The sequence below is a fragment of the Halichondria panicea genome, chromosome 7, assembly GCF_963675165.1.
Source record: "Halichondria panicea chromosome 7, odHalPani1.1, whole genome shotgun sequence".
In the NCBI taxonomy this organism is placed as follows: Eukaryota; Metazoa; Porifera; class Demospongiae; order Suberitida; family Halichondriidae; genus Halichondria; species Halichondria panicea.
Window position 1 is genome coordinate 1,478,549 of NC_087383.1, and position 24,966 is coordinate 1,503,514.

General features: G+C 44.3%; 9 protein-coding genes across 12 annotated transcripts; 3 read left to right on the top strand and 6 right to left on the bottom strand.

Moving 5' to 3' along the window:
• Positions 1–45: 45 nt before the first annotated feature.
• Positions 46–3,963, bottom strand: LOC135339021 (rhophilin-1-like). Of its 3 annotated transcripts, none has more exons than XM_064535122.1 (15): positions 3,836–3,933; positions 3,630–3,735; positions 3,326–3,582; positions 3,107–3,185; positions 2,972–3,049; positions 2,803–2,927; positions 2,697–2,751; positions 2,254–2,454; positions 1,715–1,882; positions 1,411–1,486; positions 1,240–1,347; positions 732–829; positions 583–673; positions 303–523; positions 46–250 (listed from the first exon to the last, which is right to left on the bottom strand). In XM_064535122.1, exons 2-15 carry the CDS (start codon positions 3,705–3,707, stop codon positions 107–109), a joined length of 1,779 nt encoding a protein of 592 aa, XP_064391192.1. In that variant the 5' UTR covers positions 3,708–3,735; positions 3,836–3,933; the 3' UTR covers positions 46–106. The 3 variants fall into 3 exon arrangements, with proteins under 3 accessions (XP_064391192.1, XP_064391193.1, XP_064391194.1); XM_064535123.1 differs by having other exon boundaries at positions 3,630–3,777; positions 3,836–3,911; XM_064535124.1 differs by lacking the exon at positions 3,630–3,735 and having other exon boundaries at positions 3,836–3,963.
• LOC135339038 ((Lyso)-N-acylphosphatidylethanolamine lipase-like) lies at positions 3,933–5,870 on the bottom strand. Its single transcript, XM_064535147.1, has 5 exons — positions 5,754–5,870; positions 5,607–5,698; positions 4,665–5,189; positions 4,369–4,465; positions 3,933–4,305 (listed from the first exon to the last, which is right to left on the bottom strand). The coding sequence occupies exons 1-5, from the start codon at positions 5,801–5,803 to the stop codon at positions 3,975–3,977; spliced, it is 1,095 nt and encodes a 364-aa protein (XP_064391217.1). The 5' UTR covers positions 5,804–5,870; the 3' UTR covers positions 3,933–3,974.
• Positions 5,871–5,949: 79 nt separating this feature from the next.
• On the bottom strand, positions 5,950–9,339 carry LOC135339020 (uncharacterized). Its single transcript, XM_064535121.1, has 10 exons — positions 9,199–9,339; positions 8,913–9,126; positions 8,511–8,664; positions 7,695–8,209; positions 7,437–7,585; positions 7,292–7,384; positions 7,020–7,232; positions 6,852–6,961; positions 6,755–6,802; positions 5,950–6,336 (listed from the first exon to the last, which is right to left on the bottom strand). Exons 1-10 carry the CDS (start codon positions 9,261–9,263, stop codon positions 6,062–6,064), a joined length of 1,836 nt encoding a protein of 611 aa, XP_064391191.1. The 5' UTR covers positions 9,264–9,339; the 3' UTR covers positions 5,950–6,061.
• Positions 9,340–9,370: 31 nt separating this feature from the next.
• Positions 9,371–14,017, top strand: LOC135339024 (myocyte-specific enhancer factor 2A-like). 2 transcript variants are annotated; one of them, XM_064535131.1, is made up of 10 exons: positions 9,371–9,512; positions 9,812–9,888; positions 10,533–10,681; positions 10,779–10,833; positions 10,944–11,003; positions 11,151–11,255; positions 11,530–11,711; positions 11,987–12,144; positions 12,578–12,729; positions 13,102–14,017. In XM_064535131.1, exons 2-10 carry the CDS (start codon positions 9,835–9,837, stop codon positions 13,855–13,857), a joined length of 1,671 nt encoding a protein of 556 aa, XP_064391201.1. In that variant the 5' UTR covers positions 9,371–9,512; positions 9,812–9,834; the 3' UTR covers positions 13,858–14,017. The 2 variants fall into 2 exon arrangements, with proteins under 2 accessions (XP_064391201.1, XP_064391202.1); XM_064535132.1 differs by having other exon boundaries at positions 11,990–12,144.
• On the bottom strand, positions 13,980–15,383 carry LOC135339068 (coiled-coil domain-containing protein 124-like). Its single transcript, XM_064535194.1, is given in 4 exon segments — positions 13,980–14,222; positions 14,285–14,462; positions 14,614–15,103; positions 15,190–15,383. Coding segments are annotated over 4 exon segments (864 nt in total). The 5' UTR covers positions 15,349–15,383; the 3' UTR covers positions 13,980–14,185.
• Positions 15,384–15,489: 106 nt separating this feature from the next.
• On the top strand, positions 15,490–16,031 carry LOC135338940 (uncharacterized). Its single transcript, XM_064535034.1, has 2 exons — positions 15,490–15,584; positions 15,635–16,031. The coding sequence occupies exons 1-2, from the start codon at positions 15,490–15,492 to the stop codon at positions 16,029–16,031; spliced, it is 492 nt and encodes a 163-aa protein (XP_064391104.1).
• A 93-nt stretch (positions 16,032–16,124) lies between these two features.
• On the bottom strand, positions 16,125–20,503 carry LOC135339011 (GPI ethanolamine phosphate transferase 3-like). Its single transcript, XM_064535108.1, has 6 exons — positions 19,665–20,503; positions 19,360–19,513; positions 17,558–19,019; positions 16,758–16,945; positions 16,477–16,590; positions 16,125–16,382 (listed from the first exon to the last, which is right to left on the bottom strand). Exons 1-6 carry the CDS (start codon positions 20,408–20,410, stop codon positions 16,215–16,217), a joined length of 2,832 nt encoding a protein of 943 aa, XP_064391178.1. The 5' UTR covers positions 20,411–20,503; the 3' UTR covers positions 16,125–16,214.
• Positions 20,474–21,675, top strand: LOC135339058 (probable ribosome biogenesis protein RLP24). Its single transcript, XM_064535178.1, has 6 exons — positions 20,474–20,634; positions 20,757–20,870; positions 20,932–21,004; positions 21,056–21,119; positions 21,211–21,293; positions 21,499–21,675. The coding sequence occupies exons 1-6, from the start codon at positions 20,554–20,556 to the stop codon at positions 21,582–21,584; spliced, it is 501 nt and encodes a 166-aa protein (XP_064391248.1). The 5' UTR covers positions 20,474–20,553; the 3' UTR covers positions 21,585–21,675.
• LOC135339050 (L-proline trans-4-hydroxylase-like) lies at positions 21,608–23,683 on the bottom strand. Its single transcript, XM_064535160.1, has 7 exons — positions 23,458–23,683; positions 23,258–23,406; positions 22,779–22,914; positions 22,448–22,538; positions 22,296–22,391; positions 22,045–22,230; positions 21,608–21,853 (listed from the first exon to the last, which is right to left on the bottom strand). The coding sequence occupies exons 1-7, from the start codon at positions 23,520–23,522 to the stop codon at positions 21,743–21,745; spliced, it is 834 nt and encodes a 277-aa protein (XP_064391230.1). The 5' UTR covers positions 23,523–23,683; the 3' UTR covers positions 21,608–21,742.
• Between the last annotated feature and the right edge of the window lie 1,283 nt (positions 23,684–24,966).

The window sequence follows — 24,966 nt, forward strand, 5'->3', positions numbered from 1 at the left end:
CCGTGCAGTGTAGCAGTGCATAACAATAACATACATGATAGCAAATAATGTCCACTCATAAAATTGATATAAAAAAACACAACTGATTAAACAAATTGTGTTAATGTTATTTTGGTGTACAGATGTCCAGTACTAGAGTGTCTGACTCTGTATTTGACTTGATGATCTCCACCGCTTGCTCGTGTGTGCTGTACACAATGCTTTCTCTGTTCACACTCATTATCCAATCCCCTGCTCTCACTCCAGCAGCCTAAAGGGGGGGTGGGGGGTACATTAGAGAGCGGCCACTAATTGAGACTTACCTCTGCTGCCCCGCCCCCCTCCACTTGGGACACCAGCACAGGACGACACTTGCGTATGGATAATCCAAGAGATTGTATTGTGTTGTCCAACCTCACGCTACGCGGAGGAGACCATTGATGGTCGGCTGAGAATAGTGGGAGGGGTCCTAACACACGAAACAAGTCAGGCACTCTCACAGACAACATATTGGGTGGCTGGGAGTGGACGGCAATACCAGACGCTACATGTGCATGGAGGCAATAAAGAATGATTGAATGAGTACTGCATGCATGGTCGTACCTTGGAGAGAGGGTAAAATCAAAGTGTCGCCGGTCAATTGAGTGGCTTCAGCCATCTGAGACGAAGTGATTTCTGAAGCCTCAGCCAACATCTAATGAGGGGATGACAATATTATTTTGATTAATTAGAGATGTCCTTAATTAACGAACCTTAGCGAGGGGTTCAATATGATGGAGGTCTCTACAGAGGCTGTGAAACTTGAGAGCAAACTCGTGAGAGAGGGTGGCACAGTTGAGGTGACGTTGCACTGTGTGTGTGTGTGTGTGTGTGTGTGTGTGTGTGTGTGTGTGTGTGTGTGTGTGTGTGTGTGTGTGTGTGTGTGTGTGTGTGTGTGTGTGCGTGCGTGTGTGTGCGTGCGTGTGTGCATGCGTGTGTGTGTGTGTGTGTGTGTGTGTGCGTGTGTGTGTGTGTGTGTGCGTGCGTGTGTGTGTGTGTGTGTGTGTGTAACGAGTGAGGTTGTACACTAACTAAAGGTATTGGAACGGTCAATATGAGAGCTGCATAATGTATCAATATAATTATTGAAAACAAATCACGGGCTCCCAAAGATAGCTACAGAATCGGCTGAATTATAGAAAAAAGCGCAAGTCTTGGCTTAAAATTGCTACTTGTATCTATAAGCACACTGTGATAGTAATGGTTGGTATGGCAACTCACCGAGTCCAATGTGCACGGATGAGAGGTTATCGTTCAGCTCAGGAGGACTCTGTATGTACAGGAAGTGCAAGTCTGTACGCAGCTCCTCTGAAATACTCCCACCGTCAGCTAAAGAGAAAAAGTTTCCTCACGATAATGTTATTATGCGCACACACACACACAACTACTCACACAGGACGTTAGCAACAGTCCAATGAGCCATGGCTGCATGATAATGGGACAGGGCCTTATAATGAGCTTCCTTGATCTGAACAGAGATACTGGTATAACGGGTTATTTCCATATGCACGGTGGAAATGTTCGTATTGTGTAGAGCATCATCCGAAATTATAACTGCAAATTATAAATGTGCAATAGGTTCTATGCGAAAATATTAAGCTTGGTAGTTATATACGAAAATATGCACCGACGGAAATTAGCCGCTATACGATATGTACAGTATATACAGATATGTACCAACCACTAAATGGCCTACCTTGACTAGCATTACCCAGCAGTCTGGGAGGTAACCTTTCACCTCTGACCTCTCCATGAACTCCCTCACAGGAGCGTAGCAGTCGGCCACACACTTTGCCTTGTGGGCGTGGTCAATATGCTCACTCCCCACGTGCACAGAATCACACACCAACTCCTGAGCTTGTGCCTGCACATAGTGAGGTAAATAGTGAGGTAGTACAATCACCTCACCATACTTTCCTTCAGAGGAGGTCCGACATGCGTGCACGAATCACTACAAGTTCAGTGCATTTGGCCTGGACGTTATCACGTGATCGTAATGATATCAATACACTGAACTTGTAGTGATTCGTGCACGCATGTCGGACCTCCTCTGACTTGCCTTACATGTATTAGAGAAAACCACTAGCTTTCAGTGTACACAATGGAACCACACTCCTACAGTCTAGCATTTCTGCTTAAAATTCTATTTCAAGTGGGGGTGGGTGTTATCATAATAATTATATAGTACTGCCATTCCTGGTAACAATTCATAGCTAGTACATTCAGTGTGCTTACCCTCATAAGGTCAGCTAACATGGACAGCATCTCGGTGGAGAGGTCAGGAGAGGGGGCTTGGGAAAATTTGTCTCTTACATACTCAAACATTCCTGCAGCTTTCTCCAACAGATCTACAGCTTTTGTGAGGCCCTGACTTTCCCTGTCCACTTTGGCAGCTAGTTGAGAGTAGAGGGCAGCTACATTGAACAGCACACAAGCCTGAGAGGGGGGGGTACATTGAACAGTACACAAGCCTGAGAGGGGGGCTACATTGAACAGCACACAAGCTGAGAGGGGGGCTACATTGAACAGTACACAAGCCTGAGAGGGGGCTACATTGAACAGTACAAGCCTGAGAGGGGGGCTACATTGAACAGCACACAAGCCTGAGAGGGGGGCTACATTGAACAGCACACAAGCCTGAGAGTTATGTGTCTAGAGAAGGTGGTGAAGACACTTACTCTCTCAAACACGGCAGTTTGCTGCTGGTAGGGACGTCCATTGATGGCATCATACCTGTACCACAAACGAATCAGTTGACCTGATACATGCAATTAGCTGACTCACCAGGTAAAGGACAGGCCATGTGATAGCTTAGGGTGGATGAACCTCTTTGAGGCATGTTTCAACTGGCTGTTATATTCTAACAAAGTCCTCAATCCCTCCTCCGTACGAGGCACAGCGCTCACACTCTGCACGAATAATCAAGACAACTTGTGCAGTTAGTTAAACTCACATTTCGTAATTCCTGAAAAGTTTGAATGGCCTCTTGTATAGTGGCGGGGTCGATATGATAGTGGGCAGCAGCTATCTTCTGTACAGCAAGAGTTAGTGTACATGTAATAATGGTGTGTATCAGTACAGCACTCACTCGAAATGAAGCCTCGAAGCATATCTTGTGAGTTGCTTTGAATGCCAATGGGATGATCGGTACTTGAGTGGCATCACAGCTGTTGTAAGAACCAACTCATGTCAGCATACAAGCAACCCCCCATGCTTGATGGTCATACAAGCAACCCACATTCCCCCGTGTTTGATAGTCATACAAGCACCCCCCGTGCTTGACAGTAACAAGGAACCACTCACTCACCCCGGTGCTTGATAGGCAGATAGGGAGCTATTGATCTTGCCTAGCTCACTTTGAAGGCCTTTGATCTTGGACTCTGAGAAACTCATTTCTAAGGCTGCTTGATTCTTTGTGTGTGTGTTTCTAGTAGCACCCAGCAACCTTCTTGAACCATCAGCAATCCTATCCTCCTTCTCAATCTCTGTGTTGAGCTCCACACGTCGCGTGTGCAGCTGAGATCGAAGTGTCTTTACATCTCCACCACCACTGGCGCCAGCACTCTGCACACAAGGTTAACAACAAAGCAGTTATTAGTACAACTCCTCACGTTGGATTGTTTCATTCTCTGTATGTACTGGTCCACTGCTGTGGACCTGCGTCTCACTAACATCTTGAGAGAGGCCATAGCTCTATCACAAGTTAACTAGTCTGTACTGTATACACACCTCTATGTGCATCATTGAACAATGTACACCCTATTAGGAAGCCATTTACTACCGCACACTCACACACTATGCATGCAGGGAAAATTACCTCCTTAGAAAACTTGAGTAGATATCTCCCCCCATCAGCACCGCCATAATAGCTCTGAGCTTTGGAGGACATGTTGCTGATGTGGCAACACAAACAATTATAGGATATTAATTAAAATTGATTTAATAGGGTATGAATATCATTTATTAGAGGGATTACTGTCAGTAGCTATGTCCTGATCTGTGTCTACAAGTTTGAGAGTTGCTGATACTATTTGGTTGAACTCTGCTGGTTTGTCAGCGTGCACATGATGTCCAGCACCCTCCACGTAGTGTACAGCCACATACGAGTCATGCCGTGCTTGAGCTATCTTCTCCGGAGTCTTGTCCTCTAATCGACCCAACCAAGAGCTCCTCCCACACACCACTGTGAGGGGGACACTGAGACACAGACTTGAGGCAACTCTGCTCAACATAGGACGCTGGGACCAGGCAAAGTAATACTGCATTGCATTGTAGGCCATCTCACCACTGTGTGCATGTATGGATCAATAATCATAAAAATTACATTGTAGGTGATTGATGACAACTTACGTTGGTTTCTGAGCATTGCAGTGGTAGACATAGTCTAAGAATTCTTCACTAAATGTATTCACGAGGTCAGCTCTCATACGCTTAATGATAGTAGGCCCTGTAGGGAGGCATACACACATTCAATGAGAGGGGGGGGACTCACCCCAAGGCCCCACGGCATACATAAACTGTATGAATGAGAGGGGGGACTCACCCCAAGGCCCCACGGCATACATACACTGTATACACAGCAGTGAATGAGAGGGGGGACTCACCCCAAGCCCCACGGCATACACACAGTGAATGAGAGCACTCACCCCAAGGCCCCACAGTTCGCACCACAGTGAATGGCTTCAATTTCCCAACAGCTCTCCAGAACCATGATGATTGCTTGAACTTGTCGTTGAGCTCCTGTTCATTTGGAGGCTGTGCAAATCCCCACGGGTCCACTAGAATCAGATGACGAACTCTCTCCGGATAACGAAGGGTGTAAGCACATGCTATGTAGGCACCAAAGCTGTGCCCTAGCAAAACAAACTTCTCCAATCGCATTGCCTTCCTCCAGATTTCTAGGTAGTCGACAAACTCTTGCTCTGCATTATCTGGATGTAGAGGGAAAGGCTTCCTTGTGCTTCTACCAAAGCCAGGTAAGTCTAGGGCATGTATAGAGCGCTCGGAGTGCAAGTGATCGAGGTTTTTGTAGAACTGAAGTAGTCCAGCACCAAAGCCGTGGATCATAACAAGAGGCACCTCTCTACTACTCTTACTTGTCAATGTCAGTGTGCGTATCACAGCGTCACTGCTGATAGGTACGAAGCTGTCTTGATAATCTGATTGTAGGTCTGCATGTGTGTGTGGTGTGGTGTGTGGGGTGTGTGTGTGTGTGTGCATGTGTGTGTGTGTGCGTGTGTGTGTGGTGTGTGTGTGTGTGTGTGTGTGTGTGTGTGGTGTGTGCATGTGTGTGTGTGTGTGTGTGTGTGTGTGTGTGTGTGTGTGTGTGTGTGTGGTGTGTGCATGTGTGTGTGCATGTGTGTGTGTGTGTGGTGTATGTGTGTGTGTGTGTGTGTGTGTGTGTGTGTGTGTGTGTGTGTGTGTGTGTGTGTGTGTGTGTGGTGTATGTGTGTGTGTGTGTGTGTGTGTGTGTGTGTGTGTGTGTGCATGTGTGTGTGTGTGTGTGGTGTGTGTGTGTGTGTGTGTGTGTGTGGTGTGTGCATGTGTGTGTGTGTGGAGAGGTTGTAAACTTTGTAATGGATACTTACGTTTCAGTACATTACTCTCTGCTTGTTCCAGCTTGTCCTCTGATGTGGGCTTCCATGATGGCAGCAAATCAAGCAGTCTACCAAACACTGATCTGTATTATAGCAAGCCTCAGTGACACAGCTAATAAAGAGAGAAGAGTTACGTACCTGTGTCCATTGAGTGGTAGAGGACTCTTCTGTACGTTGAGAGCTGGCATGGCCGGAGAGTAGCTTAATGATATTCATAGTTTGACATCCTTTGAAGTGGTTGCCAGCTACAGTCAGCAATTTGCAAAATTAATGATGACACCCTCTGCATGCATGCATGCAAGTGAGCCCCTCCCTCAACCAAATGAGTGTGCTCTCAGACAATATGTACATAATTATATTAAATTTTAAATGCTGAAATTAATCTGACTTTTACTAAACATATTACATTGTATACTATCAGTCCACCACTGAGTCTTAAAAATATCTCATTCCACAAACAACGAATAATGAGTGACTGAAAGTGTCGAGTGTTTGTCTCTAATGACAACTAGGAGTCCATTGTCCACAGCTGTCAAAGCCAGTGGTAGAAATTTAGTCTCCATTGACGGTCCAATTTTGAACCCACCCACGGGGTCAGAGTCCACAGTGTGAGGGTGTGGGTGTTGTGAGGGGCTCCACACGAGCAGTTGTCCATCCCAGCCGAGGGAGAGGAGGAGCTGTGATCGGGTGAAGTGGAGATCAGCGACAAAGGATTGGTGACCTGCACAAGAACATTACAGCAGTCAGTAGTCTAAGACAACACAGTTAGTCATTAGTCTAAACAGGAGCAGATCCTGGGATCGACATTACAGTAAATCATTAGTCTGAATTGGCAGCATATCATAATAAAACAACCACAAGCATATAAAAAAGATACTACTAACAGGAAAATTTGGTGGGTGTTTTAATTTGGCGATTTGGCAGATTTTACCAAAGATCGTCAAATCAAATTAAAAGTTTTTTCCGGTAGACACAATGTCATTGCTGTAGTAGCCACGCCTGAAACACCAAATAAAAAAAACCGCTAATTGCGTTTAAATGACTCATCCGCCAAATGTTCCAATTATACGGTACGTACAATCATGATTAATAATGATTAATAATAAGTACATGTATGGAATACTGAAGTGTATACATACCTTTCAGTGTTAGCGTGTGCTGGAATTTCGGTCCATCTAACCTCTCAACTAAAGAAGAGGTGATGTAATACAAGACACAACACTCCTATACACTCACAGTAGTTGAAAAGGTTTGGCATTTGTTGGTTAACTAGTGGGCTAGTCGTTGGTGGTGGTGGGGATAAAATCAACTGGACACAGTCGTCACTTCCTCCAGCCGCCAACATTCTACAGGGTCACATGACATAGTTTACATAGTGACACATAGTTACATAGTGATGCTCACCGGTTGTCCTCAGACCAGGTCAATGTTGTCACACTGCTCCTACACACACGCATTGTTTGAAACAAACTGAGCTCATTCTCACCGTAAGAGTACAAGAGGACATCACCATGGAAACAACCAACAGCGAGCATTCTGCCACTGGAAGCCCACTTTACGATAGTCACTTGTGATGAAGGTTCTTGAAATTTGTTTATGACCTCAACTGACGTATTCCTATAGCAAACAGAAATGAATAAAAATTTCAAAATTTCTTTCCTAATTAAAGGACTCACATTTGATTTACTTCGACCCTCCATACAATCACCTCCTTTCTGTTTGTACCCATGGCAACTAGTACACCATCAGGAGATTCCACTAACGATGTACTACAGACGAACAATACTCACATAACAAGACTATAGATACAGTAACCCCTACCAAGTGTAGTTGTTCTGCTCTAGGGTTGACCAGACCACCTCCCCCTCTCCAGGGACTGACCCCACCCATCCGCCAGACTGACTGGACACTGCTAGCATCAAACCATTGCTAGTAGGCAAGCACACCATACTGGTGGACTCAGTGAGGGCCTGAGGGGATGAACAATATGAGAGCATCAGATTGCTGTCAGACCAAATGAAACATTCACCAGACTAGCTTACAACTGCAATAGTTTATGCTTTTGTAAATTTCTCCCACCTCTGGCAAATCTCCCAACTTTCTCCAATTATCCGACTCTCCCAGCTCCTCCATAAACCTCACTGTACCTTCAATCGGCACAATCACTTCCGGTTTTAGCTCTTTTGTAGAACCTCCCAAACGCTCTTTTAATGCAATTTTTCTGGCCTCTACCCGCACGCTCCTTCGCACAGCACCACTACTCTGCACACTACCACTGTTTCTCCTCCTAGCCTTGGTCTTTTTAGCCGTTTCCACAACAGCCGCCTCCGTTGTTTCCATGGGAATAGAACCCGATGTATCCATGGCGACCATGTCACTACATACCATTGTCCGCCGAGTGTTCCAGTTAGAGATGAGAGCAACAATTTCAGTAGAGGAACGGAGACAAACAAAAACAAATTGTTGTTTCTTGTGGTCGAGTGTAAGAGCACAGGGTGTTGTGAGTTTTTTGAGTTGAGAAAAGCTCTTTAATTTGAGTCGTCCTAGAGTGGTGATCTCTGAGTGCCCATTGGACACACCCACAGGCTCTCCACCTAAAGAGGAGAATGATCAACATTAGTTAATGCTACAGATATTACCACAAGGCTCTATAATATTATACCGTCAAGAAAAGTACTCTTATTCTTATCTACTCTTGATACCGTATAGCTGGGTATAATTATTTTAAGGGTATAAACTTTCGCAAATGTTAGAAAGGTTTTTGCGGATTTAATTTTCGCGTAATAGCAGCCTTTTTGCAGCATGAATGCTATATTAAATTCATAGGTATAAATGTTCGCAGTACATGCTTAATGAGCGAAAACCGCAAACATTTATACCCTCTAGGTGGCACACCTTTGTGTGCTGAAAGAGGATGATGACAGAACTTGCAGGGAATGTGTCCAAGCTCCTCCTTTACTTTGGATTGCCCCACCCTCTGGAACGACTGCTGAATACTGATCAGGTTTGAGGTCTTGAACCCTGTACAGGTGCACACTACACTGCAATCCTGTATGGGGAAGATCCCAATGCATGTTAGAGGTCATGAACTCAGTACACAATACCACTGTTTTATACCCTATTCGGCATAGTACGTTACGTACATGTAGTTTACAATTACTTGAACAATACTTGAACACAATACTTGAACAATACTTGTACAGTGTTTTACCCTGGCTGTTTTACCCTGGCTCCAACAACCACCATGTTACAATATACTTGAACACAGTGGCTACTGTGCATATTTTTAAGAGTTACCTGTGCAAAATCGCCCCACGGCAAATGTATGGGATCATGTGATCCGAACACAGGACTTCGGGGTACATCTAGGACAGGAATCTGATGCACACACCTCTTAGAGACGGCAGCTCCCACCTCCTTACGAATGAGTGTATCCACTGACGTCAGTTTTCGATGGTCCGAGGACATGTGACCACAATCAGAGCAGCCTCGTCTTAGGATAAGTAAAGTCCTGTATGGGGGGGAATATTTGGAAATTAATTAAAGCAAAAACCACAGAGAGTAAAAACACACACACACACACCCCTTCGTGTTAGCAGGTTCCTTATATCCAACACAAGCACAGTCAGGGTGTATGCACTTCTCCATAGCCTCCTGCCTCACAAGAGAAGACTACGAAGAAGAGTTCATATTTCCCGGGATAGTCTGAATTGACCACGTGAGGCTATGCAAATCAGACACAAAGAAAGCTTTCCCAGAAACTGCGTAAAGGCAAAGTGCTGTCAAGAAAAAGGCTGTGTAAACGAAGGATCCAATCCCGACCATCACGTTTTTAGTCTCCTGTTTTTTGAAGAAGATCCAAGCTCTTCTCAGCTCTTCCATTTTATTTATAGTTAGGTAAGTATATAAATAGCTTGGGTGTGTAAAAATAGGCAATCATCAATAATGGATACTCAAGGAATTTGCTAGATCATTGTTTGCTAAAAATAGATTAGATTTGTATTCAAACTTTTTGGTACATGGCTTTAGTGTATATGATTATCTGATATCCCAAACCTTTTAGTTTCCTGAGTTTTGTATCTTTCTCCATATTTTAAAGCTTTTTAGCTTTATTACATGTACTACATGTACATGTATGTTATCTTATTTGAAACACACAGATAAGTATGTTATCTTTACATAACTTAATTCCACAGGATATTAATTGGTGTGTGTTGTCATGGGTCGCAAGAAAATCGCCATTACTCGTATCCAAGATGAGCGAAACAGACAGGTGGGGATACACACACACACACACACACACACACACACACACACACACACACACACACACACACACACACACACGCACACACGCACACAGATCACATTCAGCAAGCGCAAGGCTGGACTATTGAAGAAGGCGTATGACACACACACACACACACGCACGCACGCACACCCACACACACACACACACACGCACGCACACACACACACACACACACACACACACACACACACACACACACACACACACACACACACATGCACACACGCACACACGCACGCACACACACACACACACACACACACACACACACACACACACACACACACACACACACACACACACACACACACACACACACACATGCACACACACACACACACACACGCACGCACACCCACACACACACACACACGCACACATGCACGCACACACACACACACACACACACACACACACACACACACACACACACACACACACACACACACACACACACACACATGCACACACACACACACACACACACACACACACACACACACACACACACACACACACACACACACACACACACATGCACACACACACACACACACACACACACACACACACACACACACACACACACACACCCTCTCTCACAGATCACATTCAGCAAGCGCAAGGCTGGACTATTGAAGAAGGCGTATGAGTTGAGTATCCTCTGTGATGTCGAGATAGCTGTGATTATGATCACCAGCAATCGGAAGCTATACCAGTACGCCTCGTCCAACATGAACTCCATCCTCATCAGGTGATTGTCATGTGACACAATCCTATATATTTTCCAGCTGTAATACAACTCTCCATGAAGTAACCTTTGTAAGAGGTCATGTGATCTTCCCTTGTAGGTACACAGAGTTCAAAGACCCGGACGAGAACAAGACCAACGCTGACATTCTTGATGTGTGTAAATTGCTCACTTTCCATTTGTGTTTTGACAATACAGTAGTATTTCTTATTTGTTTTGGAAGTGTTGAGGGCTACATTTGAACTGTCTTTGTTACATTTCTCAGGACATCACCAAGAAAGAGAGAGGTGCAGACAATGACTCGGGGGAGGAGGATGTGAACTCTGTGAGTGTGTGCATGGGCGGGTGGGTGTGTGTGAGTGTGTGTGTGTGGAGGGCCTGGGGTGATCAATATTGCTTCAAGTAATTTAACTTGTGTGTGTTGTTCAGTGTGTGCATTATTATGGTCTTCTCGTATTATCTTTACACACAGTTTCTTCTGACTCCACGTACACAAGAGAACTATCGTAAAATTGACCAAGAGTTTGATCACATGCTGCACCAAAATCAAGTCCCTGCTCCCTCTCGATCAGCCACGGTGAGTTGGTGCCACATACATTGTACGGGGTAGTCAAAGCAACTATACATGTACATGTGCAGTGTATCTAGTCAGCGTATATGGTTCACTCATTCGCTCTTTTTGTTGCTTTTTTGGCCAATTCTAGCAACTTACAATACCATTGAAAACGTTTTGTGGTCTTAGGCTAGTGTACATGCATCTATGCTCGCAATGTTAGTACATCTACATGTACATGTACTTATACAGTTACGATTGCTGATTATTATAACCTACATCTAATTCTCTCCCCTAGGCCCCTTCTCTCGGCAGTGCTCCACTCGGTATCCCTCAGGTGATGCCTGTCACCATACCCGTCACCAAGTCCCTACAGCAGACCATCCATCAGCACCTGGCCTTAAAGGAGCAACGGTCTGGTGGAGGTAGCTCGGGACAGTCCTCCGCCCCTCTCTCCTCAGCCTTCATGTCTCCTCAGAGGTGAGTGTCTGAGGGCTATTGATAGAACACTTACTGTGCATGCATGTCTCAGTTCGTGAATTTAGTTTTCACTTCCACTGCTTGATCTATGTACTGTGCATAAAACTGTTACAGTAGTATGTGATTCACTGCCTTCTGTACAATACACATGTACATGTCCGTTAACTTTTTGGCAATGTTAAATAATTATTATATCTTCTTTGATCATTCTCGTACTGTAACAGTTTTTAGTAATGAATATAGTTATAAGTATGGTTATTCACTCCTTCCCCCAGCAGTGATCTCTCTAGTGCTAGTCCACTGAGCAAGGACCGCCCTCACGGGAGCATGCCACCCCCACTCATCACACCCACACGCCTGCAGACCATACGGAATCAAACGCTCAAACTCCACCTACCAGGCAGTGGTCGCTCATACATACCCTTAGCTACAGGTAGTGTGTCTATATTGCTGTTACACTTACATGTACATGTATGTAGAATTGACATTGGGGAAAGCAAGTGTGTGTGTAGCAGGTAACGATAGGATAGATTTATACCCAAGAACCGTGTATAGCGAGCGGGTAATTTTCGTGAGGTAAAAATTCGTTCAACTCAAACACAGTGATTTTCGGGAGTAAATATTTCATTGCCTGCACTGCATTGCATGCGTTCCGGTAAACCACGCGGGAAAATTTTTGTAGAGGTCAGCTTGCCCACGAAAATTACCCGCTATACAGTATTCAAATACGCCTTTGCCTTTTAATAGTTCATCCCTAATTGACTACTCTAGGTACTGGAGTTTAAATTGCCTTTGTTGTGCATTTAGCTGTTATGCTACACTCTACAACTCTACAATTTTACAAGTTTTTCCATTGTCTCACTCAGGTAGTGGTGGTCTGAGCGCTGGTAGTCATGGTGATGTTGAGATCAAGAAGAGTGGTAGCATTAGTGATGAAGTGGATCCGCCCACTAAACCAGGTTCCAAGCCACCACTGAGGGTCTATATTCCCGGACAGAAGGAGTTTGTCCCTAGAACAGTAAGCTAGCTCGAGTCTGTTTGTGTGTGTGCCTATGTTATGGTGCACTCCATTTTCACCAAAACATTCCTGTTGTGATTGCTATTAATATAGTGTTACACTATAGTATAGTCCTGTACTCTAGTTACTGTACAGACTTAGTTGTTCCCATGTATATGTTCATGTTATATGTAGTTTGCTCCTTCAATGTAAATAATTTTTATCGATTCTACATGTAGCGAAGTGTCACATCTAGTGCTATGTACATCTGACATTGCTAACACACACTCTAACAACCAATCATGCATATCTGCCACCACACAACTTAGAGTAACATTTCTAGTATGTAACTGCCCCCCCCCCCCTTCACACTGTCTCTCTCCTTCCATACAGCAATCCACGTCTCCGTTGCCTCAAGTCCCTCTCTCCACGTCTACCACGTCCGTCCAACCTACCACCACTACCACGGCTGTCGACTCTCTCACTACCCCCGTACTCAACCTACAAACACCGAGTCTCTATAGCAACCTTAGTAACCTCCCGCCCATGTTGTCGAGCTTCCTGGGGGATTTCCCTTTCAGTCAACCCCCTGCATCCAGTTCTGCAACCGGGGGAGACAGTTCGTCCGCTGCACTAGTCGCATTCCCAGTCAGCATACAACCTTCGGGAGGAACAGGACCTGGTAATCTCATTCTCCACGCACAGAATATGGGGCAGCCATTTCTACTCACTCCTTCTGTTGATGGTCGGCAAAACTCAGTTCAAAGTTTCACTCCACCTACATCTGGTCTAGCTGCTAATATGAGCCCGAATGTGAAAGATTTCGAGCAAATAAAGGCACAGTACGAGCGCACACAGCAACTCATTCATCAGCAGTTGCTGTTCTCTCAAATGCAGTCTATGCTTCAGCACACTAGTCGGGCCACGCCCACTTCAGGAACTCAGACCACCCCCTTGAGTATACAGTCCGGCCCGACAGCCGACATAGACAGTGGATTGAGAGGAGGGCAAGAATCAGAAGCTGAGAGATACATCAATGGAGCGGATGTGATGATGGGAGGAGAGGGTGGGAGAGGAGGAGCTTCAGAGGAACCGTTACCCAAGCGATCTCGTTTGGACACTTCTCCATCTTCTATTGTTCAAGTGTAGCGTCTTCTTTGTTTAATTCTTTTGTTTAATTGTTTGGGTTATACAGTGCATCATGTCTTTTGTACATACATCATAATTATAGTTACATCATGTTATAGTAGTATTGAGGAATGTTTACTTCACAGTCTTTTCAGAATAATTAACAGTGAAAGCAATTAAATATGGAAAATAAGTTAACCATGGGAAATAAAAACAACGTTAAATATTAATATTAAGCAGAACACAATGAAGAGGATGATAAGTCATCAGATAAACACCTCTTGAAAATAAGTCAAGGTTCGATGAATATCGTCATGTAATCATAGTTTCAATGTGTCCACACTTGATATCATGAGCTCTCAGCAGCCACAGCTTGGGTCCGATGCCTGTAATATTATCATAAAAGTGGATAAAATATATGTAGATGGTAAATGTAACACTTTAATACCTGAGGTCAGAATCATCGACCTTCTTTAGAGGCTCTGGCTCTGGCTCTGAGTTAGTGTCCTCGGATTTGACCCCATCCTTGACAGCCTTCTCTCCCCCCTTTCCTGTGAACCAAGCCACCAATGGCTTGAACACAGCCGTCCACAGAAACAGCGCCAGAGGCACCACAATACAAGACACTCACACCATCAATTGTCTTCAGTTGATAATAATTATAAATTGCTAACTCAGCATTTAGAATAACAATTATGACGTCACTCGTGTGTAGAAATTGCACAATAACATTCACGATAGTGTAAGAGCATCAGCTATAATGGTAAATGCTATGACTTAGATGTCATGAGAAGTGTCGGTTCAGAGGATTTTCAGGTGACTTCATCCAGTCTTTACGAAGCATTTGCTTAATTTGAGACTGTCTCATATTCGGGTTCTCTTTTTTCAAACGTGGTAACTCTCTTTCCTCGAATGCAGCATAGGCAGCTTTCTGTCGTCTCTCTGGATGCATGTCCACGGCACCTTGTGGGCCTCCCAACACCACAAGAGCTTCATCTACAGTCCGAGCATCTAGTACACCCTCGGCTTGGCTTTGCCGCAAGAGAAGGTTTGGATTCTCCTCGAGTACCAGACCCTCAGTCACTCCCTTGGGTAGAGGTGCTGCAGCTGCTACAGGCTGTCTCTGTGTGGCCTCTATTTGAGCACGGGTTAGTTTAGTCGATCCAGAGCTAGATTTTGATGGGAGAGACGCTTCCTCGGCCTCCAACAGTCGCTTGGCTTCTTGCTTCTTCTCCAACTGCTCTATTCTCTTACGCTCTCGTTCCATCTGTAGAAATACACACATTGATAATCAATACAAAGTGTAATATTGGAGCATTGATTATGCATAACATACTATATACATATGTTCACCATTCGCTCTTGCTTTCTGGCTACTTGTTTGTCATCATCTTTCCAGTAGGCATCCTCCTCCTCTCGACTTTTTTTCTCGTCAGCCTCATTTCTGGCAGCAGCCTTCTTCTCTTTTGCAACAGAGGCTTTAGTGTTCTCGCCTTTGAACTTCTTAGGCATCTTCTTACTGTGTACATCGATTACAGGCCGCTGAGCGTGTGTCCCCCTCGAATCCAGGATTGCGGTCTGGATTCAAAGCAGGTTCTTGTGTCAACTGTATTGAGGGCGTCTTGTGAATGAACTAACAGTACCCAGTACCCTATGTTTCATCTTGTGAAGTTGTTCTCTGTGCCAGTGAGGTTCTATCAGCAAGCAGTCATTTGCAGATTATGCAGCTCTTCTGAGACTAAAGAAGGGTTAGTAATTTTACAAACAAACATTGTTACTATATTGCTCTGCTTCTTAGGAAAAGATGGTCAGACATTCGCAAGAAACAAAAGTCACATTATCCTGATGGCTGGAAGCCCAAGAAGAAGCTCACACGCTACCAAATGGACTACCTCCGTACTCTAAAGCAAAACTATCCTGAGGGGTGGAGTGTCAGCAAGCTAGCCGGTCAGTTTGGGATCAGTCCATCAGCAGTCGTTCGTATCCTCAAAAGCAAGTGGGAGCCATCACCAGAGGTGCAGAAGAAGCAGGACAGTAGAGCTTTGGAACTGAGGGAGCAGAGGAGACAGGAGGCAACGGGGAGGACCAGTGTGAAGGAGCTAGCGCAGAACACAGAAGAAATGCATACTGAGGCAGACGCTGGAACAACTAGCTATAGCACTGGAATAGATAGATCGATGGAAGGCTATGTTTAGTACTCTGTCTATAAGTTCTTGCATGTGCTGTAATTATCTGTTAAGTTTTTGTACACACTTGTACTTCATGCAACATTGTCATAATTATGTACATTCACATCAGAATCAAAGAATTGTTTCAAACTCATTTCTGACAAAAACACTGAATGGTGAAAATGAATGCATGCATGAATGATTATTATATTACATCTGAAGCAAATTCTTTACTCTACTAGCCACTAGCATAGAGATAAGCACTGAAATGTTTGCAGTTAGTTGGAAGGCTCCCTCGTAGAGCACCCTAGGAGTGAACACCTGCCAAATCATGAGGTGTCGGCGATGGAGAGAAGCAGCAAACATAGTCACCATCAGCTGGAGGGGGGGGGGGGGGAGGGGAGGAGGGGTGAGACTCACGTATGTATAGGTAATGCATGACATAATGTATTTAGGAGATGGGGATTCTTACTTTGAGTGAGTGTATGGCTATCAGTGTGAGGGCCAGCTTCAGTGATTGATGGGTTTGAAGACGTTGACTGTTTGGAACGACTGAGAGGAGGGGCGTGGCCAGACCAAACAACAACTGAAGTGTGTGTGTGTGTGTTTGTGTGGGATAAACAATAGTCATGTGATACTATGTTTTGATATTGTAAGAGCATCGCAGAAGTATATATAATTATTGCTAAGAGATGAATTGCTAATAAATGTTGTATTGCTAGTGTGTATTATCTAAGAGGGTATTCCCTGTACCTGAGGTCCGAGTGTGTTGAGTCCCACTAGTAGCCCAGCCAGAGGGAGGTTGAACTTGTTGATCTCTCCATGGATACCAGTGAAAGCTGCCTCCACTCTTAGACTGGTGACAGTGGTCGTGTGGCCACAGGCAAAGAAAGAGTGAGAGGTCAGAAGAGCCCAGAACACAGCCACCACTAGCGGGGACTCTGTCAATGGAATACAGTGAACAACTATGTACTGTGCTAATATGCTATTTCTATAACAATACATGAAGCGAGATTACAAAACATGCGCACATGGATCCCCCCCCCCCCACAACACACACACGCACCATCACACACACACACACGCACCATCACACACACACACACGCACCATCACACACACACACACGCACCATCACACACGCACCATCACACACACACACACGCACCATCACACACACACACACGCACCATCACACACACACATACGCACCATCACACACACACACACGCACCATCACACACACACACACGCACCATCACACACACACACGCACCATCACACACACACACGCACCATCACACACACACACACGCACCATCACACACGCACCATCACACACGCACCATCACACACACACACACGCACCATCACACACACACACACGCACCATCACACACACACACACACGCACCATCACACACACACACACGCACCATCACACACACACACGCACCATCACACACACACACACGCACCATCACACACACACACGCACACCACCTTTTATTGAAACCTTACACACACATACAAACACACATACAAACATGTACCTGCTTTGGAGAGCACTTGTACAGAGAGAACAGCTTGCAGGGCAATAGCACCACTGGCCAATGCTAGTCCATCATTTAGCAACATTGTCAGAGGCACCCACAAGCTGGTCACCACGACAACTATAACGAGGGCTGTGTCACTTTTCACACTACTTGTTGCAGCTCCTCTGATTGGATGCCACACTGCCATCACAAGAATCACACCACACACAACATAGACAACCCATGGCAAAGTCACATGATGCCAATACGACAGCTGATTGGACGGCAGCAACTGAACACTCCAGTACCCCACAACACATAGTCCAGCTACAGGTAGACCATACCGAACCATATACAGTACGTGGACAAATTTTGACAATGAATTTCGGAAAATTGCCTCGTAAATTAAAATGGGTGTTACTACAACAGTGGCAGAAGACAAGAATAATCGAATGTTAACCCAGCCCCCGAGGCTTTCAGCTGCTATTGTGTACGGCTGTGTAAAGGTGGTATCCTGGCACCCATCTTGATATTGTAAGTCTCTGCAAGAGTAGAATAGTTTACTGAGTCTCAGACATCCACTGAGGGCGACGTAGGGAAACAAAGTACTGAGTAGTCCACCCTTCTCTTCAATGGCAACCAGTCGAAGATGCTTCAAAGCCAAACAGAAAATAAGAGTTTGTAGGAAAAACAAGACCATATCTCCTTCATAGAGTACAAACGAGTTTGATAGTAGAGAGAATGCATGGAGGACTACTAATAGCAGGGCAAAAACAGAGAGGGGGTCAAGTAGTGAGCGTAACTTACTTAGTGATGGTGGAAAATGCACCAAGAAGAAATTAAACATCCAGCGAATCAAAACAATTAAATTTAGGGCACACACACAGTAGACAAGATTGAGTAAAGCATCTTCAAGTGAACTGCTGATCATAACACACACCAATGCACAGAATACAGTGCAAAATACAACAGTACCCAGCCAATGTTTATTCGTCAAAAAGACAAACGCAGACAACACAGCCAAAATAACAAAAAACAGTCCAATAAAGATGAATTTATTATCGAATTTTGCCCACACTTGATGACACATTTCCTTCACCTCTCTCATATAGATGACGTAACCATTCGCCACAGCTGTCAGCTCATCTTGAGAAGCCTCGAGGAAACACGCGTCATGCAGAGACTTCACGACAACCAATTTCTCACCCAATTCTTTAAAAACTTGCTGGGGAAAATCCTCAGAGTAGAGTGCATATGTATTTAGGTAGTTGTGTATCTGTTCTGCATTGATTCTTAAAGCAGTGAGTAGTTTGTGAGTGACACCACCAGAGTAGCCATCAGTGTGAGAGTAGCCCTCTGTGTGAGACGGGTGTAGTAGTTCCGGAATGAGCATTCCAAGATTGGAGAAGGGGATGGGTAGTCCTAGTAACAGCGCCACCGTGGGAACCAGGTCGATCTGATACACTGAACGTTCAAATGGCTACAGAAACAATAAAATGCTGTTACTGACATGTCCTTACTTAAGCTACAGGACCTCAAAATCAGGCAACAGGCTGAGAGCTACAGAATGGTTAAAGTTACCGTGACATATTTTCGCGTGTATTAATTTCTGCGAATGAGTAAAATCGCAAAAATTAGTACTCACAAATAATTGGCTGCCCTCTTGTTTAATGTATCCAGATCGACATTTCGCAAAAAATTATACCAGCAAAATGTACAAAACTGTAAAAACGCAAATAAATCTACCTGTAAAAATATGTCACCTTAAGGTAGTAACTAAGAGCATTAATTTTTACAAATGGGTTTCTCGATGTAGTCACCTGCTGATGATGGAAAAGGGGTTGTTTGGAGTAGACCAATAGTGCAGCATGTGTCTCGAGCTCTGTCTCCCCGCCATGGTCACCTGTGCTCGTCATTCCGTGGTCTCCGAACACCAACACCATCGTCTCCTCGTCTACTGCCTCCACCACATCTCTGTTCAAGCAATAGTACAAAATTCATATGCAGTTTATAAGTCTGTCTACTTTGTCTTAACAATGCTTTAGGGTCTGGGTAATAAGTTAGCCAAATCAGACGAACTGGCTATAATCATACAATCTAAGACAAAGAACAATAATTCTTTAACCTGACCATCCGGTCCATCTGTGGCAGTTTCTCCCCCATTGTCCAGTGGGAGGGGCCGTATGTATGTCCGATATGGTCCACCCCTAGAAAATGTCCGATTAGCAAGTCAGAATCTCCCTTCTTCAACTCGGAAAACAGCTGACTCAGTACTCCATCGTCCACCGTGTGTATGTCCTTTACATTCAGGGAAGGGTAGGGGAACACTTTACTGAGCATGCTCGGATAAAGACCCAGCCATGTGTCGTCACCCATAAAAGTTATATTTCGGGCATTTTTGCTGACTTGACGGATTAGACTGTCCTCAAGAATCTCATAACTGTTGAAGTTGGAGCCGATATCGATGAACGTGGGGAGGCTCCCTGTCGTTAGTGCCTTGAGTCGTTGCATGGTGGATGTGGGTGGGTCTGCAACGAACTTGAAGAGTTTTGCATTTGAAGGGTGGTCTAGAAGGAGGTTGTGTACGTGGGGCATTTTGTTCCGATAGATCGGTGGCGGTGATAGTGATTCATCCCAGAGCATGAAATCATAGCGGAGAGCATCAATTAGCAGCCAAACGACTCGTTTATATCTCCTCACTTGATTGTCACAAGATGAGAGTGGATATGCGGTGGTGTGTGGATGAGTGCAGTTTGAGTATTCGGGGATTACAACGCGCTTGAGGAGAAAGCCTTTGCAGAATAGCAGGAATCCAAGCACTTGACAGCACGTGAGGAATACTAGCAGCAGCACACCACGTCTCCTGATCATCTTGGACCCTCATAGAGCAAGAAATAGGGCAACTTTGAGTAGAGACTGCTTGAAGGAGGGTGTGTCACTTGGTAGAAAATGGGCATTATTTAAGAGTAGTGACGACCACGTGGTCGAGAGAAAAGTAATAGTTTATAGAGAAGATGAGAGTAGAAAAATGCTACTTTTGTTCGTCACCTGTCTACCCAGGACACGGCATTATGTTTGTCAGGAACGACAACAAAGTATGGATGCTTAATCTGTGGACAAATTGTTAACATTTAAAGTATACACACAATAATAGCGATATTCTACAATGTCACATGCATGTACCTAGAGGTATTTTTGAGCTGGTTATTCCCCCTAGCAATTCCGTTTCTGTCGGTCTAAGTGCCACAAAGCATTCAAGAGGAAGAGAAACCCTCGCAAAGTGCGATGGACCAAGGCCTTCAGAAAGGCTCACGGCAAAGAGCTCACAATGGTACACGCTGGTTTACATTCCAATAGTTTCCCTGATCCTCATTGCCGTGTGTTTTGTGCAGGACTCAGTTTTCCAGTTTGAGAGACGAAGGAATATGCCCGTCAAATACAACAGGGATGTGTGGAGAAAGACAGGTGAGTGCAGTGGGGTGGGTGTGTGCTGAGATATTGATGTGCTCCATACAGTGCACGCCATGAAGAGGATCGATGTCATTAGAGAGAGGAGACAGGCACGATTCATCAAAAACAGGTGAGGCCAGAGTTGGTATTTTTGTTATCTTTTGAATTGTCTTGTGCTTCACTCACCCACCCACCGTACACTCTCTCTCACACACACACAGGTTGAAGGCTGGACTCAAGTTGCAGGAAGAATCTGAGAAGAGAGAAGTGGAGAAGGGCATTCATTTACTGCAAGACCCAGAAGGTTAGTAGCTAAGTTTGATAGTTTAGTACATGTAGTCTAGTAAGGTAATAACTATTTTGTTCTTCGTCTTCTTTCTTCTTTAGACCTAAAATAGCTCAGCCTTATCTTGTTAGCGTACAATTGCAGGTTCTTGTAATAACAGCCAGACAATTTATATAATGGCTTGCAAATCATTGTGTAATTGACTGTATTGTGTTTGTTGCAGCTTTGATTGTGAAGGTGAGGGAAGCACAGAAACAGAGGCAGAGACAGAGCAGCAAGGTCACAGAAGAAATGGAGATAGCTGAATGAATTCTCAACTAACAGTGACACTGTTTATGTATCAGTTTTTTTTTTATGAACTCTGTACGTTTCAAAAATAATTATAATCATGACCAAAGAACGCAGCTAGTCTAGTACATACAAACATTGAGACAGTGCTAAAAGTTTTATTATACTGTCTTCTCTAGTTAACTGACAACTCTTCTCCCCCACGATGTCTTGTCCTTGTCAGGCTCCAAGAAATCCTTGCCTTTCAGATCCACCTCCAGTGGACACTCCATTATAGCCGAGTCAGCTACCTGTATGATAAATATAATAAGTTCATGTAGCTGCATAATGGCTACATTTGAGGCAAAAAGCACAATACATGTATGTAGTGTATACGTACATTAAACCTATACACTTATTAGGAAAAATAGAAGTAGGCAACTGCAGTACATGAACGCTACTCTAACTGCCTTTGCATCCCCTACATTAAATTTGACCATACCATCTCCAGTGGCGTGTACTGAGGGTGGTGGTGCTCGATTACGGGACTGTTGGAGACCCTGTTGTACGCAATAAGGAAGGCCCATCTCCTCCGTGCACTGTGGTTCTGGTCACTGCAATGGAGGAGGTTGCTATGGAAGAACAGGGCATCACCAGACTCCATCTCAACATGCTCCAAGGGCAGCACCTGCATGTACACACATTAGCCGCTAGTGTGCTAATTGATAAATCTAGGCTTAAAGTTATAGGTACCTTCTTAATGTGCTCCACTCTTTCCATATCAGCTCCTGTCTGTCCACCCACTCGCTTATGATCAATCCGACCTATTAAATGTGAACCTCGCAGCACCTGTGTACAATGGGACATGACGAGCGTAACCTCTTTAGAGACAGTACTGCACATACCTTGAGACAACCATTCTCCTGGTCACACTTGTCTATAGCAATAAACACAGTCCCCATGTCGGGAAACAGACACCCATTGTTGTACCAGTACCTGGAGAGTAATTATAACAGTGACATGTTATTTACAGTTGGTTAACTACACCATCTAATATCCTTTCCATAAAAAATTACTGAAATCAACTTTATTTTGATGTTCTAAACCCACTCTCAAAGATTGCTAGCAAATTATAGCGTGTTCATAATACTACGTGTACCCACTGTCTTGATGCTACACTAAGTAGTGCGGCTCCTTATACATACCCATACACAAAGGGCCCCCCAGTGTGCATACCCATAGTCTTGATGCCACACAAAGGACCCCCCAGTGTGTGGCTCCTTCATCATGAGCTTGGTGTGGTAGTGGTACACCTCTCCTCCCAGGAGAGTACTCATCGTCCCGGCAACCTTGTTACATCGGCCAATCATGCCTTCAAGAAAGAGGGTAGTATATAATTATACCGTATAACGGATTATTTTCGTATGGTGGAATATTTCGATATTTAATTAATTGGGCAGTTTATACGAAAAATACCCGCTATACGGCATGCTGGTGGGTGTGGTCATTGGATGTGTGTGCTCAAAAAAGCATTAAAGCTACATGTATATAGGTACGAATTGGCCAAGTTAGCGACGGTATTTTATTAGTCTCGTTCCCGGCCCGACTTTTCTCATGAAGAGAAAAGTCGGCCTGGGAACGACACTAATGGTTTATAGGACAGCTATGTAGCTCACACTTAACATCACGTGTCCCTGCAATTAAGACGTACGTACCTGTGATATCGTTCCCAGGGTGATTCCACAAGCACATTCGACTAGAGCGTCCATGGCCATCATCGACAGTGTAAGAGTGCTTCACCACTCCATCATCCTTCTCCAGGGCAGGCTGCAGTCGGGACAGCTCTTGTTTTGTCAACAGACCCCTGCAATAAAAGCACAATTAACCAGGAGGCTGAAGTCTGGCTGTAGCTCACCTTATAATGACGTAGCCATCTTGATTGAAAGCTGTTTTCATTTCAGAGCTCACCTCAAAGCTCATGGCTAGCTAGAGCAGTAGATACCGTGATTAGAAAAAAGACGGTAGGCAATCAATGAGCAGATAATTATATACACATGTATATGAGATAAGCAGTCTTCTCTAGCTTGGGCATGGGGGTCCGGGTCAAGACAGCTCAGCCCCGCCCCTGACTAAAAGACCCAGCATTGCAAGGGGAAAACCCTTTGCTGATCTATGCGGTATACAAACGTGCGGGGAGGACTAGACTTGCGCATGCGCGTGTACCTACTTTCAGTTAATTTTTGGTGTGATTAATTTTGTGTAGCTTCAGACAACGGAAATTTGTATGGTTCAAGCTCATACACTAAGATCTACTTAAATGAACACAACTACTGTGAATTAATGATGCCAATGTGGGCTGCCCATGGGGCATAGTGGTTCCTTTCGATGGGGAAGCTAGTGCTCAAAAGGGGAAAAATAGCATAATTTCCCAATGAGTGGGTAGAGCTCTCTTGGCGGTAATCTAAACCCAGGCACCAAATGAAATTTTGTTAAACTGAGCTAACTCATGCCTGTGTAGTCCTTCTTGTATCACTGATTAGCATTTTCAGTGTAGGCCTAATACGATTTCAGACTGCCTGAAATCTGGCAGTAGTAAGATACAATTAAAATGTTTTATACATAAAACAATTTTATACAATAATTATCATTGTATAATACGTTGTTTACACTGTACATCATACATTGCTTTGGTGCACCATGGTTGCATTAAAGATTAACGGCTCGTGTTGTTACCTTACCATGCACCACAGCCTGCAATCCATTAACGGCACTTAGCTGTGCAGACACTTCCAGTTGAATTAAGAAGTAATTCAAATGCATAGACAATCGGAATGTCTCCTTCGTGGTACAAGCAGGATATTGGTTACAGGAATCGCAGAGTTTTTATTAAACCTGTACCTTCTACTATTTAGAACAATTTATATTGTGCAGTGTCATGTATTTTCATTGTAAGAATCTCGAGAATACTTGATCACAGCCGACTAGCTCACTATGACTATGACTATGAAGTTCAATCACATAAAAGGGGTATAAAATTATAGATAATTTAACTGTATATTAGTGTTACGCATGCAAAACACTAATCTCAGCATAATTATATTATATCAAGGACGCTTCCACTGTATTTAAATGAGGTGGATTTAAAGGATACTGAATTGAAATTCTAGTGATCACATTGGCTTAGACATACTCACTGTAGGACTTCCACAATACATATCTTGTTTCAACTGATAATTGAGTGCATGTGTACAAATACTTACACCTCTCCAGATGAGTTACCTCTTCTCAATGAATCAGAGGAGCCTGGACTACTAGATCTAGATAAAAATCTAGAGGCTCACCAAGGCAAATGTTTGGAAATTACCAGCCCACTAGACTGATACTCTAATGATCGTGTAACCGTGCACACTATACCTCTGACACT